This window comes from Plectropomus leopardus, chromosome 23 (genome assembly GCF_026936395.1).
Source record: "Plectropomus leopardus strain MGB_pleo_1.0 chromosome 23, ASM2693639v1, whole genome shotgun sequence".
In the NCBI taxonomy this organism is placed as follows: Eukaryota; Metazoa; Chordata; class Actinopteri; order Perciformes; family Serranidae; genus Plectropomus; species Plectropomus leopardus.
Window position 1 is genome coordinate 11,029,150 of NC_142198.1, and position 21,075 is coordinate 11,050,224.

The 21,075-nt window shown below is 40.8% G+C and overlaps 1 protein-coding gene across 2 annotated transcripts; it reads left to right on the plus strand.

Moving 5' to 3' along the window:
* The first annotated feature begins 308 nt into the window (after positions 1–308).
* On the plus strand, positions 309–20,924 carry synpo2a (synaptopodin 2a). 2 transcript variants are annotated; one of them, XM_042512096.2, is made up of 5 exons: positions 309–509; positions 7,289–7,440; positions 9,353–10,122; positions 11,901–14,767; positions 18,831–20,924. In XM_042512096.2, the coding sequence occupies exons 1-5, from the start codon at positions 402–404 to the stop codon at positions 19,431–19,433; spliced, it is 4,500 nt and encodes a 1,499-aa protein (XP_042368030.2). In that variant the 5' UTR covers positions 309–401; the 3' UTR covers positions 19,434–20,924. The 2 variants fall into 2 exon arrangements, with proteins under 2 accessions (XP_042368030.2, XP_042368029.2); XM_042512095.2 differs by lacking the exon at positions 18,831–20,924 and having other exon boundaries at positions 312–509; positions 11,901–16,867.
* The last annotated feature ends 151 nt before the right edge of the window (positions 20,925–21,075 follow it).

The following is a 21,075-nucleotide window of genomic DNA, read 5'->3' on the forward strand; positions in this document are numbered from 1 at the left end:
CTCGTGTTGCTATAATTGGTAATTAATGTTCCAGCTAAGTGATTTATCATTTTGGAGTATCAATGAAGGCTTTTATGGCTATTTTCTGCAGAGGCTGGGTGAAATTTAGTTAATAAAGTGTCGTGTAGAAGTCCTCTGATGTTTATTCGAAAGCTATAGCTGGAGGCAGGTTGTAAAATTCAACTTCAAGATATCACCATGACAAACCACCAGTTGCATGCATCGCTTGAAGGCGGGTCCGTGCGCAGTGACGTCTCTTGCAGCGGGCTGGACTCAGGGAGAACTCAGATGATGGGGATTATACAGCGGTGTGGTGGAGGTGGTTTCTGCAAAGTGCTGCTAGTCAGGCTGACATCTCGATGGTCGCGCGGTGGAGGTTTGGCTGAGGAGCTGTGCGCAGCATGGGCATCGGGGATTACATCTGCGTTACGCTGCGTGGTGGTGCGCCCTGGGGATTCACCCTAAAAGAGGGAGAGGGGGACACCTACAGACCTTTCATAGTCTCCCAGGTATCTTTTTAAATATCTGTCTGTCAGTTTGATAGCTGTTTGATTTATTCAAGACATGGTATTGATTTGAGATAAAATAAGATGAGACAAATAGTTTAATGCAAGTTTTATGAGAAATATTCTATTCCCAAGTTTGGAGACAAGTACAGTATATATGGTATTCTTTTTGATTGGCTTTTATTTAATAATCCAGCGATAAAATATTGTTTTCAAAAGTTGAACAAAGCCTAGTGGGAGAGAATGTATTCGGAGCAGTGCGTGTCGCTGCATTTTTGTGCGCGTTGGCTGTGTTTTGGTGTGAGATTCCTCAGGATCCTTATATGGTCAAGGCCAAGAGAGAGTGTGAGGCTGAGGGCAGCGTGATCTGTTATCACTCAAAAAAGACTTCAGCAATAAAGAAAAACATTATACAGACAAGTAGCCAACCTGAAGAGTGAAGTGTACCTTATGCAAGAATGCAAAAAAAACAAAAAAACAACAGAAATAAGAAAACTCATCTGATGTCACTTTAAAACAAGATTGGAATAAATGACAGAAAGGAGGTTAGGCAAATTGTGGGTTATGCTGGAGCTGCTTTGGCTACATAATATTTGTTTAGGCTGATTATGTGGTAATAAACTTTAATGGTAACAATAGAGGATTTCATCTGCCCTCTGATGAAGCCTGTTTCCTTATGATGCTTAACTGGGATGTCAATTCTTCATACTTTTTTTCTGTCACATCTTATGTCCTACAATGTTCACGTATTCATTCATTTTATCTTGCCATTATACAACATTTTATCTTCCAGACAACAGTATCATTTATATCCCGTTCATTCTAAATCCTCATATAAAAATGTCAGATATAGACAGCTGGTATTTAGCTGTGATGTAAATGTACACCAAGAAAGGTACAGCCAGGTGTCTTTACTTTGAAGAGCTGCTTGGGCTCTATATATGGTATAGCAATGCATGTGCACAAGTGCTCAAGCTGTCCAGATCCCTCATCAAGTCGTCCTCAAGGTAGTGAACATGTAAATGTTTTTCTTAAGCTGCATTCCTGTGACATTAAAGCTCCAGGAGAGAGCAGATTGAAAGCATCAATAGATCATTCTAATAACAGACGCTTAAAATGTCTCAAACAATCAAGACTACAATTATGATGTCCATTTATTGCTTTTGTTGTGATATTTTTATGAATATTGATATTATTTCCATGTCATTTGTTGGCATGAAATAGTCTCTTTTAATTGATCAGGTGGATAAATATCAACTGAAGCTTCAAACTAGCTTAAAAACATCTGGTTAGCTGAATTTAAGAAGCTAAAAAAAAACCTAATTTGTGTAATTATCACTTATTCTGGCATTTGGTAAGTGGCTTATATAAAAATAAAATCATATTATGAATGTGATTGTTTAATATTCCTATATTAAAGGTTCCAGTTTAAACTGTTTCTTTAAAAATAAAAACAAAAGGACACAGACAAAATCTCCAATATAGGCTCCAATCAAAATTTTTACAAAAACTAATTCTCGTAGACTGACAGCAACTTGTTAAGCATGTACATTTTCATATATACATACTCCACAAAGTCTTGCACATATGAAATTAGCAGTTTAGTACCCAAAATAATAGAGAAAGTCCTTTGCCCCTACCTCTAATGTTTCGGTGTTCATTTTCTCTTGAAACTTTACTGACTAATTATACACACAAATGTGGTGTTAAGAGTATTGTAGCCTCCAAAGAGTCTTGTAAATACACTAAGTGTTGGTCTATTAAAGTGAAGTAGCTACGTGTGATGCTGAGGCCTCAGTGTAAGGCATCTGGGGGGTTTAAGTCCACCTCATCTGGAAGGCATAACTCCAAACTCTTCTTGTGGGAAGGACAGAAAGCCAAGTCTGTTAGTTAAAAGTAGAAAAAAGCAAACATACCAAGATCATGACAAGTACTCTTAGGCTCACGGCTCTCCTGTGTCTGATAAAATGTGTGTGTTTTTTAATGCTTCTGTTGAATGTAGTGGAAACTGTGTTTTGTTTCCTTAGAGAAAGTGATTGTTCAGTGTACTGACAGGCAGTACAGTGCAGGGGCACAGGGTATCCACTCTTAAAAGGTTCTTTCCATATAAGGGAGGCAGTATTTTTCTTCTTCTTTGTAGTCCTGGCCTGAGTACAAAGTGGATGAGGTCACAATATTTTTAAAGCTACAGAAACTGCACAATGCAAGATTTTACAAGTCATGACCCACAAATACACCAACGCACCTTGAGGAAAACATGGAAAGAAATCACTTCGATCCTTCCAACCTGAACAGGAGACATTTTGGCCTCCTAATTGCTAAGGTATGCCATCTTGGTACATGGACTGTCAACATGCATCAGATCAGTTATGGAGCAATGAATGACAAAGCAAATGAAATTCAAATTTGAGACTCCTCAGAGTTTATTCTAATATGAACTTATCAGAATGTTATCCCCTTTTCTTCCATAGCTCGTAATAAAAGTTTAATTCCCCTGCCTGGTTTATCGTGCCCTTTCCAGAGCAAAGAGGGCTCTTGTTGCTGATTTCTCAGTCCTAACAGTGCACCATAGGAACCTTATTAAGCTGCCAAGCAATCAGCAAAAATGCCGTCGCCTCATTCATTCAGTGCCGTTTTCCCAGAGAAAACAAAAGAGTTCCTTCCAGTACTGGAGTTTTTGGCGTTGTGTTTTTGAGGAAAACATCTACATCTGGTCCCGGGAGAGAGCAGTGACCTCAGATGATGACTGTGCTAGTTTTACCCCATTTTCTGTTTCACATCATCTAAAAAAAATTAAGGCCAAAGCTTCAACTGCTTTATATTTTGATGATTTAGTTGTGACTTGCTGTGTTCCTAGCTCTCAATGCTCATATGGAGGCCCAGCTGGACTTCAATGCGACTCATTTATAGCCTTTTATTCAGCTTTGTGACAAAACATTTTTAGCAAAGTTTTTTTTGTGATATAATTGTCTTAAGAAGCCATAAAGGAACACCATTTCAGTTTATCTTAAAAAGTAAGAAAAAAATCAATACAGATAGAAGTAAATGTTGCAAAAATGTACACGTATGTACATTTTGTTTGATCCCCTGTTTGTCAAACTAAACATCCGTCCTTTTAGTCTTTAAAAAAATCATATTTAAAGGTCCAGTGTTTAAGATTTAGGGTACACATTGGCAGAAATGTAATCAAATGTCCATAAATATATTTTCACTGATTTATAATCACCCGAACATAACAATTGTAGTGTTTTTGTGACCTCTGAATGAGCCGTTTATATCCTCTTACAATGTGCAACCTCACCTTTAGATGCCACTAAATCCTACACACACTTTTAAGTTGTACTTTTATTGATAATGTATTGCCAGTATTGTTTACATAATATCCTTAGAAAATAGAAATATTTCCCAAAGCCTGAATTATTAAACACTTTGGCAAAGTCGTCTTAACTTAAAGTAAAGAATAAATTAAGAGTACTTGAGCTTTGGTATAAACACTCTAATACAACATAATTCATCATAACACAATGTAATGTGTTTGTGAGAAATTGGAAATTGTTGGCAGGATGAAAAGAAATTAGCCAGAAACTTAATCTGGCACAATTTATCACTTTTTTGTACATAATCCCTGATAACTAAGTGGAATAAATTATCACAACTACTAAACCCTCTAACCCTGGAAATGCTGAAACACCTCTCCTCTAAGAAGAATAAATAAAATGTAACTATCCTCCCACATGGTGTGAGTGCTACCTGTAAAGCAGCTGGAAAATATTTCCCTAAATGTAAAAAACTTAATTACTTAAAGCTGTGAAGGGCAGTAACCGCCGGGAGCTGTGTGGATAGCATTATGCAGTCCTGTATTTCCTGTGATTTTCTGTTGTGTTGAAGCTTATTAAACAGATAATTTGAAAATGGGCAACCCCAGGGTAGCAGGGGCATATAATGTTGTCTAATTGTGGCCCCACATGATGTCAGTCTTAAATTCTGCTGATCATGGCAATTCTGGAAAGTACTTTATTTTAAAAACTGGCTAACGCTGTTCATGTTCTTCTCTTCTGACATCTACAACAGCATTTATTTGCCTTTTCTGCCCGCACCACAACTAGAGACTGTTTCTCTTTACAGGCAGCATATGACAAACAGGATTAAGACACTAGGTGCTATCTGCCTCCTTTGAACGTTGCTTGGCTTTCTGTGTATCTTTGTGTTGCAATAGAGACTACGACAAATGTTTCCCCTCCTTTTTTGGGAGCAGGAGTGGTTGCCGGGGCCTTCCACACAAACCATCTTCCCCGTAATGAGGTGTCCCAATAGACAGGCACACAGGAGGCCTTATAGGGCTTGCATGCACACCATTAACTCTTAAAAACTCAGCAATGGAGTCACGAGGAGTTTATTTGAAATTTACCTGCCCTATAAAGTAACTCATAAAATATGTGTGTATATATAGCAAAGTGGGCTAATGGCATTGCCTCAGGCTTGTACATTTAAGGTTAAGGTAGTGCTCCTTGTTGGAGCTAATACAGAGTGTGGGTTAGGGGTCAGGGTTTGATTTTTAATACTCCTTTTACATAAAAGTAATGAAGCAAAAGTTAACCAGCATCAGAAGTATGTCAGAAAGATGATGAACTGATTGTAGTATGGTTCATCTATGCTATGCCTTTGGTACAAATAATTTTCGTTTTTGGACAAGAACAGTCTTTCCTCTTGTTTATGTTACGTTCACAGTGAGATTCTCCTCTTCTTCCTCCAGTTGTAAAATATGTGTGTACACATTGCCACCTAGTGACAAAATTGTTTGACTGCAAGTATCTCATGTTGGATGAGTGTCAGTGATGAATGTACAGAACAGTTTGGTGTGTTATCTCCATGATTTCAACATTACACTCTTTTTTGTTGCCTTACTTTTTTGACTAACATATAAAAATCCTGCAGTGCTAGAGAACGCAACATTGGCTTTTTGTCTGCTGTGCTGTTGAACTAAACAGGGAGATAGATGACCACAGTTTTACGTTTTCACATGCCTGAGCTCTGAGCTGTTAGCAGTTTCACAATTTATGTGGCTGCTGTTTGCCAAGAAGGTTTTCTGGGTACCAGCAACTTTAATAAAGCAAACATAGAAGGCTGGTTTTGTTTAGTGATGATGTGATGGAGTTAGCTGTGTTGCCATTGAAGCAGATGCCAAAATAGTATGGTCAGTTAGTCATTTTCAGTGTCAAACATTAACCATTATTAACTCTGTTGTAACAAACTTTAACATTACTTTTATGTTTCTATGTAAATTAGTTCTTTATGGAAATTAGCCAATACAAAGATAAGAATAATTTACTTTATTATGGTGAATAATTTAAGTATTTAAGTTTTTTAATTTAAGTATTATCAGTATTTAAGGTATTTTTAGATTATTTTTATGGAATTTTGCCATAGAAAGAGGGATTGTAAGCAACACAAATTAAACTTGAAATGGTACAAATGTTAAACACTCAAAAAACAAGTATTAATATGCTTTGAGGTGGTTATCAATATCAAGAAATCAGTAAACCATTGCAGGTATCAAAAATCTCTTTCACAAGCACTCGGTCTGTAGTATTTGCAAAATATCTGAACATATTTCCTGAGAGCATATCTTGTAATTGCGTGGTACGAAAGCAATCATTTATCCCTCTAGCTCTGTAAGTGGCCTTTTGTGCAAAATTTATGGGGTATTTCTCCTTATTAAATCCTCTTATTAATGAACCATTTTATAGGCCTCAGGAACAAATTACAAGCAAACGAAACCATCAGTCATTAGTTTAACTGTATAAAGAGGTGCCCTTTAAATAGGTCTGAGCAGAGCTGGCCTACAGCAATAAGATGCAGCTGCATGGTTAAAATACAATGTAGAATTGGCACTTTTATCATTGTGTATGTAGCCTATGTCTTTATTATCACTGGCAATGATTCTGCATTGTATTGTACAAATTGTTGCTTGATTCTATAGTTACTTTCTGATCATATACTTAATTTCAATATGTCTTGAATTCAGAAAAAAAAAACAACCCTGAACTTCCATATCCTCATTTGCTATCACTCAAATGTTAATGATCAAGTTGGAACTGTCTGATTCACATAGGATGTTCTTAATGAGGGACGTCACATGGAGATATTGCCCTCTACACACATCATCATCCATTGCCTGACTTGAACCTAATACATGTGTCAAGGGGATAACCAAGCATTCCTAGGAAGCCTTTTTGTATGTGTAGAGGCCGCCAGCATTGCACTTAGCTCAGTGCTAAACATAAACCAGTGTTTAGTTGTCTCTTTTTGCTGACGCGCATGCTCCATTTAGAAGCATTATTTTTATTAGAGTGTATGATGTATTTTTACTAAATTTTATAACAAAAAAATATTGCTTCAACACTATTGTCCTCTTTGCTTTCCCAGATAAAAATTAGTTTGTGACACTGACCTGGTGGAGAAGTTCTTGTGTTATGACCTTAGTAGCCACTGGCAACATTTCAAAGATGATTTATTTCAACTTCCTGTAAATAGCAGCACTGTCAGATCCTGGCTGTGTGTGAAGGTTAGAGGGCAATTCTCACACTTGGGGCATTCCCACTTTACAGCTGGTCAACATACTTATCTGAGGGAGTACATTTGTGTTTTTTGAGGTCACTGGCAGCTATGTATACTGTTGCCTTGGATGATGTTATGATGTTGTTAGTGAAGAGTTCACCTATGCTGATGATAAACACTTTTACCTGTTATGTCCTCTAACTGAGTTTTTTTTTTTCCCACAGGTAGATGAAGGTGGTCGTGCCTTCCGAGCTGGAGTGAGAGAAGGTGATGAGGTGGTGTCACTCAACGGAGAGCCATGTGCTGATCTCACCCTCCTACGAGCCTTTGCACTCATTGACACATCGATCGACTGTCTGCAGCTGCTTGTCAAAAGGTAAGCCCACAAGAGATTAATGATCGTGAAGAGGAAAACACAAGCACAGCATCATGTTTGAAAATGTCTATGCATTCAGTAACACCACAATATCTGTGCATCATGACAGCTGAGCTGTGCAGTACAACAGTAATGGGATGTAACTACTGTCCCCCTGTATTAGCATTTAGATAGCATGTTGTTTTATGACCTGTGCCCTTTTGCATTGCTCAGTGAACCGCCGACTGCCTGTGTATAAATGTGCCTTCATGTCTGCATGTGAATTAGCGAGGTAATGTGTGTCAGTCATGCTGACCTTCCAACTGGCTCGGCCAAGGTGTTGCAGATTTGTGTGTCTGATTGACATGCAGCTGCTCAGCCATTACTCAGTGGGTCTTGCTGGCAATGTGTTTATCAGGCTGACATGTCCCTAGATATTGCAGCATGTGCCTTAATGTCCCCACATGTAAATTGCAGACGGATAGATGATTAAAGTTTAATCTAGTTCTTGAACCATGTAGTCTTGTTTGCTGCTATATAAGCACAGTACAGGATTTGTATCAAGATTGTCTCTATGACTGCATGACTGTAGAATCCTGTCTCTGTAGACTTGGAGAGCAGATGACCTCAGCTTGTAGCTATCAAAATGTATTATGATATGTCACTCCTTCCCATTTGGAGAAAATGATCAGTCACTGAGGTCTAATCAACTTAAACTCAATAGCTGCAGTCAGAAGTAATGAAGCTATTCCGTGTTGACCTTGAAAGCGGAAATTAGGCATGTTGAAACGTGATTACTTCCCTCTTCGGTGACCTGACCCTTTTTATTTAACTTGCCGCATGAAGATTAAATCTCCTTGATAACTTTGACAACTTCAGCAATGGGAGATGAGCTTTAGTTCTTCAACAATAAAAAGGCTACATTCCAAAGTGATGATCTATTTCTTATACAGATGGTATTGTAAATTTGTTACACCTGTATTTTTGTGGAAGGAAAAAAGAAATTTGATGATCAGGGGCCGTCCTCACAAACATTAAGTTAATACACTCAGAGAGTTAACTTAGCCTAAAAACTTCTAGCAAGGAGTCCTCGCTTGGGAGTGATTTAGGAAAGGTCTCAAAGCAACTCTGAGCAAGAGACTGAGGTGTGGTCTGCCCTGTTGTGTGTGATGTGATGGTGTGGTGTGATGCATTCTTTTAACAAATGTGATTGGTTGTCACAGACAAGCCCTTTTGTAAGGTTGCAAGGTATGGACACCCAGTGGAAATAAAATGAACTGCATCACAATATGAGACTGGGAAAGTGCTGTTTGTGTGATCACACTGCCGCATTGTAACATTTTTCCAGTTTAAATAAATATCTCAGTGTTGTGATAACTATTTCTGGGGTTATATTGTTATTGTGTTGGGTGAGAGATAAAGGCATCTCTAATGACATTGACAACAAACATTATCCCTACATCATCTAATCTGTAGCATTTCATTTCTGCCCTTTTCTCCTCTACTTGAGAAACTAAAGTCATTTTAAAAGTCTTCCTCCCTGCTCTTAACAGTTTTTCACCTCAGGAGCTCTCTTAAGGGATAAGCGCTTTGTGAATTTGTTTGTTATGTTTACCAGGATCTAGTCTTAACTTAAAGGGGACATTTTTAGAAAACTTCACAATTCGAAGAATTTTCTCCCTAGGAACAACTCTTTGTACTAGTAGGCTATATGAATACAGCCCCAGATTAATTTAAAGCATTATGAAGATTTTGTATTTGTTGGAAAGTAACTTACTAATGCACAAGTCCAAAACCCTAATGCCCTCTTTAAAGAACCTTGAATATAAGAGGTGACACTGTCTTTTATTGATATTAATAATCAACAGTGTTTATTGAACTCGGAAACAGTTGCACCACCCACTCATTTCTGCTCTCCCCTTTCCTCTGAAAGATACTGCACCACCCCCTCAGAAGACTCTGAATCAGAAGAGACATACTGTGGTGAGAGGGACTCCTCTGGTCATGTTTTAGAGAGCACCACCCTCCACATCATCCCTTCACACCACAGGTCCCAAATCCCAAGAGAACTCTACATATCTGAGTCCCAGGACGAGGCCTACTGTGAGAAGTTGGACACAAAGTTCCCCAGAGAACCCCAGCTGCTTTACACTGAGCTACATGTTCCCTCATCTGGTGATCAGAGGGGCCGAGAAAATGATGGAGAAACTCAGCGGTGCTTCTCCCCTGGGGACATGGTGGAGCTCCAGGTGTCCATGTCTGAGCAAACCTTGGATGATGTGGGGTGCACCTCTCTTGGGAGTGCTCTTGGGATTGAGGGGGTGCTCTCAAACAGAGAGGCCGCTGACACAATCAGCACCGCCACCGAGTCACACTATGTACCTTGTTCTGTCAGAGAGCCGCTTCGCCAGCGTGGAGTGGTGCTCTGCTCCCCTTCTATGCTGGGGCAGGTGGAGGTCATTTTGCAGCAGCCAGAAGCATCAGGAGCAGGGAGGGGCATCCTGAGTGTGGGTGGCTCCAGGGTCAGTGGAAGTGTTGGATCCCAAAGCGAAGGAGAAGAAGGAGGGCACTGCGAGGGAGTTCCTGGATCTTTCACTGTCTCATTTGGAATTCCCTCAGAAGAGGCAACACCTGCTGAGGAACAGGACTCTGATTCTGAGGGGGATCAAGACAAACCCAATAAGCATCGGGCAAGACACGCTAGTAAGTACTTATGGATCATTTCCATTTATACCAGGAAGTATTATCCTGGTGTGCATTCTATCGTTGTGTGTGAGTAATAAAAATCTACTCTTAAACGCGAAATCGTCTTACTAATAGGTCAACACTAAATTGCATTTGTCAACAGCATATGTGCATTCCAAAGCCTGATGTCCACTGTGTGTGCTCCTTAAAATAGCATCTGTGTCTCTCTGCAGTTGGAGGAGGGTGCTCATTCCTTCAAATGGAAGCACATACTTCCGGTTCTAACCTGAACTACAACAGAATCAAAGTGATAGTACACAGACACAGTGCAGATAGGATGTTGACCACCAACAAAAACTAAATTTAAAGATTCAAAAGAAGAAAAAACTTGGATTCTCACATGTGAGAAGCCACTGCACTCTATAAAGCATCTTAAACTATCTGTTTGAAGAGGCTTGATGATGATACTGAGGCGCTCCTCTGAGCTGTGTAGAAGACATAAATATAACCCCAGCACGCTGATGATGCCTGCAGAAGTGGCCCTTTGACAGACACCAGCATGTGCTCCCCTAGCCCGTTACCTGATCCTCTCAAACTGGGTGCTTTAACTGAGCTAAAAAAGTGAGTCTGTTGCTCACTCCCGCTGTCTCCTCCACCTTCAGGTTAGTCTTGCAGGAATATGGGAAAAAAACCTATACATTATTTAATTACAGCCTTGCATTGTTGTATTTTTTTGAGAGTGGCTTTTGTCGTGTGACGTCTGTTATCGGATTGGCTTAAGTGTCAGAAAATTTGATTTAAGTAGAACAGAAGGTTTTCAGTAGACAGCTTGTAAACTTAGAAATAACGACTGGTAAAGGCGGTCAGGTCTTGGTGAATTTATTGCATGCAGGCTATCTTTAATCTTTCTCAAGCACTATTCTGGGTTGCTTTATAGGGAAGAACAGCTGATATAGTGTAGTTTAGTGTCTGAACAAATAAGGATATTAGACATGGGTCAGGGGATTTCATAATAGCTTTATGGGCTGATCTTTTATGTTCCACTGAATGAGCAAATGAGATGAACGTGCATAACTATAAGTGGAAAGAGGTTATGTGTGGACTAAGAATGTAAAAGGTTTACCACGTATTAATTGTATGTTCAAATTAGTTCAACCACGGTGCATATTCATTGTTTATTAGTCTTGTTTCCTCTGCTTCTGCTTATAATATGAATATTGGATGTATTTTTAAAACTTACTTTTTACAGGAGGTTGATATCAGTGTGATGTTGTGCACTAAAAAGAATTGCTTTGTGCCTTAATTAACTTTGCTCTTAAACTTAATTTCATAATCAATCACCATGTTGTGTGTGCAAGTTCTATTTTTACTCTTCAAATAAATGCGCACCCAAAATGGGGTTTATATGATAAAATGATGATTATTTATTGCATACATTTATTTACATACATTTATACATTTATTATTTTCTGACTGACCTTAAGGATATGCATATTAGGAAAATTGCCATTCGCATTCATGATTTAAAGTAATAAAGTCAATGGCAATTACATGATGCTTGGGGATACAGTGTGCAAGGATGGCCTTGAAGTTGTTATGATAAAAAAGTTGAAAAGTAGAAAAAAAAAGTTTCTAATGGAGACATAGAAAAGCAAGCTGTTTTAAGAGAATTTTGTATTGTGGTGATCACATTCCACTGCATTTTATTTAGATCTATAAGGTCAGGTGAAGCATTTATTTTGACTGCCCTGTCGAGGACCATTCATTCTAAACACTGAATTCTCTTCTCTATTTAGGGCTCAGGCGCAGCGAGAGTCTGTCAGAGAAGCAGGTGAAGGAGGCCAAGTCCAAATGTAAACGTATTGCTCTCCTTCTTACGGCTGCTCCGCCCAACCCCAACAACAAGGGGGTGTTGATGTTCAAGAAACATCGGCAAAGGGCCAAGAAATACACACTTGTGAGCTACGGCACAGGAGAAGACGAACCAGAGTACAGCGACGAAGACGACGAGGAAAACGAAGACAACAAACAAGAAACCCACACTGTTGAATTAACCCTTGTGGCTCCAAACGGTTCTGAAATAGACAAGCATTTCCTTACTAATGCCCATAGTAGAAAAGGTGTGCTAACTATCAACTGGGACAAGGGTCTCCTTGAGATTGAAAGGAATCTAAACAACCGAGCAGAGATGGAATGCTTGCCTGAAACCAAGGGCAAGGGTGCCGTAATGTTTGCCCAACGGCGTCAGAGGATGGATGAGATTTCCGCTGAACACGAGGAGCTCAGGCGCCAGGGGATTCCTGTGGAAGCAGTGCCAATGGATACAAAGAAGATAGAGGAGCACTCCTACATGCAGTCCACAACTGAGGGCCATGCTTACATGGATGTAAATATGCACCAACAAAGCCAACAACAACAACAGTACCAGGAATATCAGGAACAGCAGTACTATGAGCAACAGCAGAACTACCAGCAACAACAATACCAACAACAGTATCAGCAGCAGCAGCAGCAGCAGTATGAACAACAGCATTATCAACAACAGCAAATGTATCAGCAGCAGCAAGAATATCATCAAGCACAGCAGCAAATGCAGCACTATTCTACAAACATCAACGGCACAGTCCAACATCAAACCAGTGAGATGCAGAGTTCTTTAAGCAATCGCACTGCAAAGCCTTTCTCTGTAGAGAACATGGCGGCTACCCCTTATTCTCCCGCAATGAGTGGGACCAATCAAGATTCTGTGGGCCAAGGAGAGCAGATAGCTTCCCGTGATGAGCGCATTTCTACCCCTGCAAGTCGGACTGGCCTTTTGACAGATGCAAGGAGAAGAACTGCTGGCAAGCCTATGTTCACATTTAAGGAAGCACCGAAAGTATCACCGAACCCAGCACTGCTAAACCTCCTCAACAAAAGTGATAAGAAGTTGGGTTTTGAGTCAGGACCTGAGGAAGACTACCTTAGCCTTGGGGCTGAGGCTTGTAATTTCCTGCAGTCTCAAGGAGTCAAACACAAGATTCCTCCTCCAGTGGCTCCAAAGCCTATGATCAACCCCAACTCTCCTCCTTGGTCCCCACAGATAGAAGTGACCAACCAGGACATGCCTCAACAAGCTGAAAATAGTGTATCCACACCTGCTGTAGCCCCCACCACTGAGTCTACCCCTGCTCCAGAACTGGAGCCAACCCCCGCACCGGCCCCTGAGCCCTCTCCCCCTCCAGCCCCCCAGGAGGCTCCTGCCAGAACCACCACAGAGGAACAGCACACATATACCCACCCGGAGCCTGAACCTCAACAACAGCCTATGCAAATGGCATCTCTGGAGGAAAATGGTCATATGAATTCAGCCCTGCAGCCTGAGCCAGCTCCTGTGACTAGCTGGGCTCCAGCACAAACACAAACACAGTCAGCTACCAATTCTTGGCATCCAGCTCAAGTGCAGCTCCAAGAGCCACCTTCAAGTCAATCTCCACCACAGCCACCTTGGGTGACACGTCAACCTACTCAGACACAAGCACAGCCTCAGCCCCCCGCAAATACTTGGGCCCCTCAAATTCAGCCATCCTGGGCCCAGCTTCAAGAGCAACAACAGGTTCAGCCACCCTGGGCACACTCGCATGAGCAGCCAAATCTGCAGCAAATGCAATCAAATTGGGGTCAGCCTCAAGAACCAGTGCAGCAGCAGCCCCAAGCCCCATGGCAACAGCCATCACAAACAGACTCTCAGCCTCAACCACCATGGGTGCAACAAGCCCAGCAAAAACCCCAAGCACAACCTCCTTGGGCTCAGCAGGTTCAGCCAGAATCCCAGCCACAGCCACCATGGGTTCAGCAACCACAGCATCAGGCTTCACAACAAGCATGGCCACAGGCCCAAGCGTCAGGTCAGCCTCAAGCCCCCTGGGTTTCAGCTCAGCCTCAACAGCAACCCTCATGGCCTCCATCACAAAGTCAAGCTCAAGTTCAGCCACCTTGGATGCAAGCAGCTCCAGCACAACCTCCAGCACAGCCTCAACCCATGAATCAATGGCCACCAGTACCTCCCCAGGCTCAGTCCCAACCACCATGGGCCCAACACCCCTCAGAACATGGTCAACACCCAATGAATTCTTGGGCCCAAGAGCAAAATCAGGCCCAACCACCATGGGCTCAACCTGCTCCACCCCAGCCCACACCACAGCCAAACTGGCAACAGTCTGCTCCAAAGTCTCCACCACAGCCACCAATGAATACATGGCCTCCACCTCAGGCACAACCTCAGACATCTATGAATGCCTGGGCGCCACAGCCACAGCAACCACCTGTGAATGTATCAACATCAATGGTGAACACTCGTCCCTCTCCAAAGCCTTGGCAGCCACCACAGAGTGCCCCACAAAACCGGACCCCTCCTCCTCCACCACAGCGAATGCACTCTTTCACCATTGGTCAGCGAGTTTCATCACCCATCAACCCTATGGCAACTGTCTTAAACCCATCATCCCAGGGTCCAGCTTTTGAGATGCCAGCCGTCAGAGGGAAAGGAGCCGATATGTTTGCTAAGAGGCAGTCTCGTATGGAGAAATTTGTTGTGGACTCTGAGACTGTGCAAGCAAACAAGGCAAGCCGGTCAACATCGCCAGTTGCTTCCTTACCAAACGAGTGGAAATATACTCCCAACGTACGTGCTCCTCCCTCACGGGCATATAATCCTATTCAGTCCCCTTCTTATCCCCCAGCAGCAACAAAGCAGCCCCCTCCAGGTAGTCCTTCAACAAAATCTAAGAAAAAATCCACAAACAAATCAAAGCCTGCTCCTAAGCCCCTCAATGTTATAGATGTTATGAAGCATCAACCTTATCAACTTATTTCCTCACTCTTTACCTATGGTCCAGCAGCAGAGGCTGCCAAGGCTGCTGAACCTAAGCCTGACTGTCCACCTCCTAACCCACCTGTCGAAAACCAACAAATTAGATATGAGCAAATGGCCCCCGTCCAGTCAGGTGGACCATATAATGCCTCTTACCCCCAGCAACCATATGGGATGCCCATGCAACCTGTGATGCATGATGGCCATTATCAGCAAAACCAAATGAATGCTTATCCTCCCTCCAGTCCTTATCAACAACTCCCCGGTGGTCCGTACCAACAAACATATAACCAACAGTATCAGCAACCTGCCCCACCTGCTTATCCTCCCCAAGCTCCCCAGTCTCCAAACACTCCCTACCAACAGGCTCAGCAGGCCCCTTACCAGCCAGCCAATAGCCCTCCCTACCTGGCAGCCCCCGCAGTACCTTACCAGCCACAGCCTCCCAGTAGCTTTGTTGCTTCTAGTTTTTCTGTAGCTGCAAAGCCTGAATCTGCATCAGGTGGCAACCCTGGAACTGCTCCTAAACCTAAGTTTACCGCTAAAAAGAGCTCGGCTCAGGTGTGGAAGCCTACAGCAGTTGATAAAGAGTGATTCTGGTCAAATTGTGACATGTTTGGTGTCTGCTTGAGCCAAAAAGGGTTGGTGCTCTTGCTGTCCACTGCCAAGTGGACAATTTTGAGCACAAAAACTTGCTTTTGCAATGACTATCTTCACATCCACCTGCTCTTGTTATTCTCATAGGACAGAGCTTGGTGATTTTCAGTTTTGAGAGCTAATGTGAATGGCATTACAAAGAAATTAAGAGCATAAGAATAAGAGCGGGATGGAAGTATACCTTAACAGACACAAAGGAGCCAAAATTAACTTAACATGCGTATAAAGCATGTATATTTTTACATGATTATGGAAGATGATACATAAAGATTTTTTTTTTTTTAAATCACCAGAAATTATTGGAATTTTATGTGAGAAAAATCTAAAGTGGTGGCAATTTAAGAATGTAGGGGTACATGATGCTCAGTAAGAAGCGAAAGAAAGGAGTGTGAGGAAAAAGAAATCAGATGTGAATGGCAGCAGACAGTGACAACAGGAATTGATTTTAGAAAAGAAGAAAATGTGTCAAATCCTATATGAGAAACAAAACGATGAACAGAAAAAATAACAAAGAAAGCAATAAAGTTGAATAAAATAATAAAATAAATATAGAAATAACATAGTGAGGGAGAAGGGTCAGGTCCGTGAGGTGTAATGATACTAAGCAGAAGGCTAAATTTGCAATCTCAGTAATGTCAGAGTACAGAGATTATGTAACAGCTCTGGAGTTTTGGGTAAAGGCAGGAAAATATAGCAATACCCATTATAAAAAGTGACAGCTAGCACTGAATTACTAAAACTTTAAATGTTAAATTAGTTAATTTATTCTTTGTTGGCTCTCCCCAGTGTCTTTTCCATAGCACCTACTTAAGTGGGTTAGTTTTATTTTAAGTTTTTTACCAGCTGTTGCATCATGTTAGGTACTATATTTAAACTGCCTCATGAGAGGGAGTGCTGAGGTCCAGAGATAGTAGGCTTAAATTTCAACTTAAGCCAGTGAAAGCTACTATATCTCAAACCCTGATAGTATTTTTCTTGATAACAGAAAAATATTATAGTAATTCCCACTCTTCTACATATAGCATCACTCTTCCATTCATCATCTCCTGCTTTTGTATTATAAGTAGATGATAAATTATATACAAAAGAAGAATTACTGAAAGGATAACAAGCCCAGTAATGTTCACAAATATATTTTTGGTACAGGGCTGCTTTTGTTCTTTATGTTCTTTCCTTTTTCCTCTATATGTGTCTCTTCGTAGTGCACTTTCTGTATGATTCACTGCGGTGCCATTAAAATGTCTTTTATCCTTGGTTGGCTTTCCTTTCTTTTGTCCTTTGAGCATGCTTTGTTTTTTTTTTCATTTTCTAGTGTCTTTTCTCTTAATCTTCCTGAATTTCACCACTTCTCCACCTGTAGTATAAACACAGGGATAGTTTTTCTATATTAGCTTAGACTAACAGTCTTAGACTATCTTTTTGCAAAAGCAGTGTTTAGAAATCCATTTTTAACAATAAAACTAAACACAGTTGTACTCTATAAAGAGGTTAACATTAGTCAGAAACACCTCATCATCCAAATCACCGACTTTTATAGCAGCTGAGGTGAATGCTTGAAAAGCACATTCCTGCACAATGACTAACCGATGATGCATTCATGAAGGATATTATTAGACTGGTGACTTCAATGAATGCAGGCAACCTCATTGGACAGTTCTTGAGGTCATGTTAGTGGACCTCTGTTGAAATATATATCCATGTTGTGACATGCATTTTGATAGAGGGCAGTTATTTCTTCAGTGGAAGTTTAGATATCCAATGGTGTCTTTGGCTGGCAGGTTTCTGCATCTATATCCGCAGGAATTTGATTCCTATTCAGTTGGCTGGAGTTAACCCCCAACTTTTCTGGTCTTTATTTAGTCATTCAGTGCACCCTGAAGAAAATTTTACATTTAAATGTTGTATTGTTTGGACATAAATCTATTTATGCAATCAAATGGAAATAAAATAGAGACAACAACCCAAAATTTACCCTAGGTTCAGAGACCACACAATAATATAGTTACTATGTTAAATGTATTTTGATACTACTCAACATTGGTATCTCATACTGTGTATTACTTTTTATTCAGAATAAGGCAGGACAGATTTCTACATACCTCCTGCTCTCAAATGTACTTCTCAAAGACCTGCCGACCAAAGACAAACTTACTTTGGCATTTCCATAAATAAACATAAACAGACTAATTCAAACATCTGTCTCAAAACAAAAGCATCTGTCTGCACAACGTCATGGACACCAACTCTTGAGACCTGCTCTATTTCTAAGATATATGTTAAATCTGTAGAATAGCAGCATGATGGTAGAAATAGACAATATAAGGCAAATATATGGTTATTTCGTCAATGTACATGAGTAGAATGAAAATATATCCATAGATCATCTGCTAATCTACCCATTCCTTTTTGTGTCTGCTCTAATCCAGGTTAACACTGCCACAGGCAGTTTAGGCCAACCCGATACCTGAGTCAGCAGAGAATATATTCCCCCTTGACTCATTCAGCTACATTTTTCTTCTTTATGACTGCACTCTCTATTCTGTTCTTTCATTTTGCCTTCACTTGCTATCTTCTGGTCTTACACATGTTTCACCAGATGATGGCAGCACTGCCTTTTCTGCATGTCCACCATGTTCACCAGTTCAACAGTACAGAGGTGCTTTACCACCTCACACAACCCCCAGATATCGAGACATCATGATGGAGATTTTAGCATTGAGTATTTAGAAGTTTCACCATCTCAAAGTAATACTTTCAAAGTGCTGCTGTACAACAAAGCAGATCCAATGAAAACAAAATGAATGTGGCATATTCTGGGAAGCCCATGTGCTCTCGTAAGCCAGTTGTTCTGAGAAACAAGTAGGCAATCTACTCTGTCGGGACAAATACTAAAGCACTGGACTGAGATGGCTCACTGTGGAATGGAAGATTAAGTCCGCAATAAGTTTAAAATAATACATTTACTAGAGCTTTTAACACCTTCAACAGTTAATTTATTTTGCTGGCCTTTTCAGATTTTCAGATGAAACTAAACAGTGAAGAAAATGAAACATGAAATACAATATTAGAGCATTACAGCACTTAAAAGAAATGTGTTGACAAAGAGCTACTCTGTTTTCCAGTGTTTTCCAAGCTGATTTGATTTGGCTGACGGGCCAGTCAGCCAAACAAAAATGAACCCTTACTAAAATAAACATGTCTGGATCTTTCTTTACAGGCACTTGGCAGGAGCTACTCCCTTTCCCCACCAGTCAGAGTACCATCCACGGGCCAGAAGTCTGCTTCAGCTTCTTCTTCCCCCAAGCCTCCTGCTAAGGCCTCCACAACCATCCCAACAAGACAGACATCCTGGCTAGAGAAGGGCCGCAAACCCCTCATGCCCTGGGAGGCTGCCTCCCGCCATCCCCTAGGCCTGGTGGATGAAGCCTTCGCTTTCCAGAACCTCCAGCAAAGCCTCGTCACAAATGTCCGCTTGGCAGCCCAGCGCAAAATGCTGCCTGAGCCGCCAGCAGAGTGGAAGGCCAGGGTGTCTTACGAAGCCCCGCAGAAAACAGGCAGCCAGACTTGGAGCCAAAGTCAAAGCCGCAGCAGTCAGAGTCGAGCTCCGCTGCCATCATTTGGGTCCCTAACGAGGAGCAGTGTCTCGACCCCTTCCGGCCGTGCTGGTTACAGTTCCCTGCCCAGACAGTGGCAGCCTCAGAGGTCAGTCACACAGGCAAACCTGGGGCCCTCAGTGTCCTCGTCTGAGTTTAACAGGCCCTTGGGAAAGCAAACTTACAAGTCTGTGTACACCAGCAGCACTTGGAGCTGGAGACGGTAGGATAAAACTCAACCTGTGTGACATTTGATGAGTACAATCCCAAGTTTCGCTGATTCAATAATGTATTCAAGTGCATTTTCTTTTTTAATTCATTAATACCTAAACAAATAGTAATATGGGAAGTGGGAAGTTTGAGCTAACACACAATTAAATTGGCATTTTAAAGGTTACTAGACTTCTACTGGTTTTGATATACATTTTTTTTTATTTCAGCTTTTGTTGCTGTTAAATATCTAGTATAAAAAGTTTTTAGAAATCTTTGCATGCCACAATCGAAGGTGAAAGATGATTAACAATATATGGAGACTTAAAAATGATTTCTGCAACATTTAACTGACGATTTTGTAGATTAGTAAATACACTGAAGTAGGCTTGTAGATGAGGCAATAAGTATGTTTTTGAGAATGCATATAATGAGTGAAATGGGCATGTTTAGTACAAAATAAGTGAGAAGATTTGAGTGATTTTAAAGCAACAGTATATTTTCTAGAAAGCTGTAGCTGGATGTTAGGGTTAGAATATAGAAAACAAGCATTGATGGTGTCCTGAGAAAAGAGATATATGAGGATGCTAAGAAGAAGACAGAAACAGAGACCCCCACCCCATCATATAGGCAAGCGAGCTGCAAGATTGTCTGAATTGTTTTGAGCTTATGGATTTGCCATTTGTCCTAGTTTAATTTTCTTCAGTGGATGTATGTATTTAGCATGCAGTGATTATGCACTCTTTTTTTTGCTGGCTTTGTTTGATTTTCAATCCATGAAACTTGAGAATGATTACATTTGCGGCAGTGTCAGAATCCAATTAGTGAAGCATTAGAAGTCAGGCTTAAAAGTTGGGGGAAAGGTTATTGCTATAACTCAGTATGTTGTGTGTGGACATGTTGTTGTGTAAGCAGCAATAAGTGAGATTAATTCATTTATTTACCAGGTGCGTTTTAATTAGTGCATTAGCATTTGGCCATAAGAAGATGAGAAGCGATGAGGGAAGATGATAGTTCTCTAAGACTTTGTGCACCTGGAATAAATTGCTCTATTCTCGTTGTAATTGGGAGTGAATTAAGTAATGCTTTTGAGTCCTAATCATGACTACAAAAAAATATAATTTTTTTAGTTCATGGATAGGTTTGCTGGCGCTGGGAGAATTGCTTACAGTATGTTATGAATTAGTGGCTTGTGTTTGGTTTGGATTTTTGCTTTAGACTCCAGAGATTAAAGCTAGCTTCCACAGAGTGTACATAATGTCCCAATGTGATTCTCACCAAGCGATCTCATAAACATAAATATGATTTATCACACAGCATTGTGTCAACTGCCTCACTGAGCATCCTGACATACTGTAGTGTATCTGTGATAATTACACTGTGTTGCTTCCATTCAAACACTTACTGTAGTGATAATGCAATACCAGTAATCAATTTCTGCTCCAAACTAGTTTAGATATGGATTCACGTTAAACATTTTGCAAAATAAATACAACAGAATAGCACTATTTCACAAATTGCCCTGTGTGTTTGTGCTCTTATTCCATGCATTAAAACACTTGGCTACGGGCCATTTGTTACTTACTGTACCATCCCATGAAGCTTTTTGTATGATGTGTTGTCTTGAATAGCCACTTGCTCCGTATCCAGCGGAGGGGG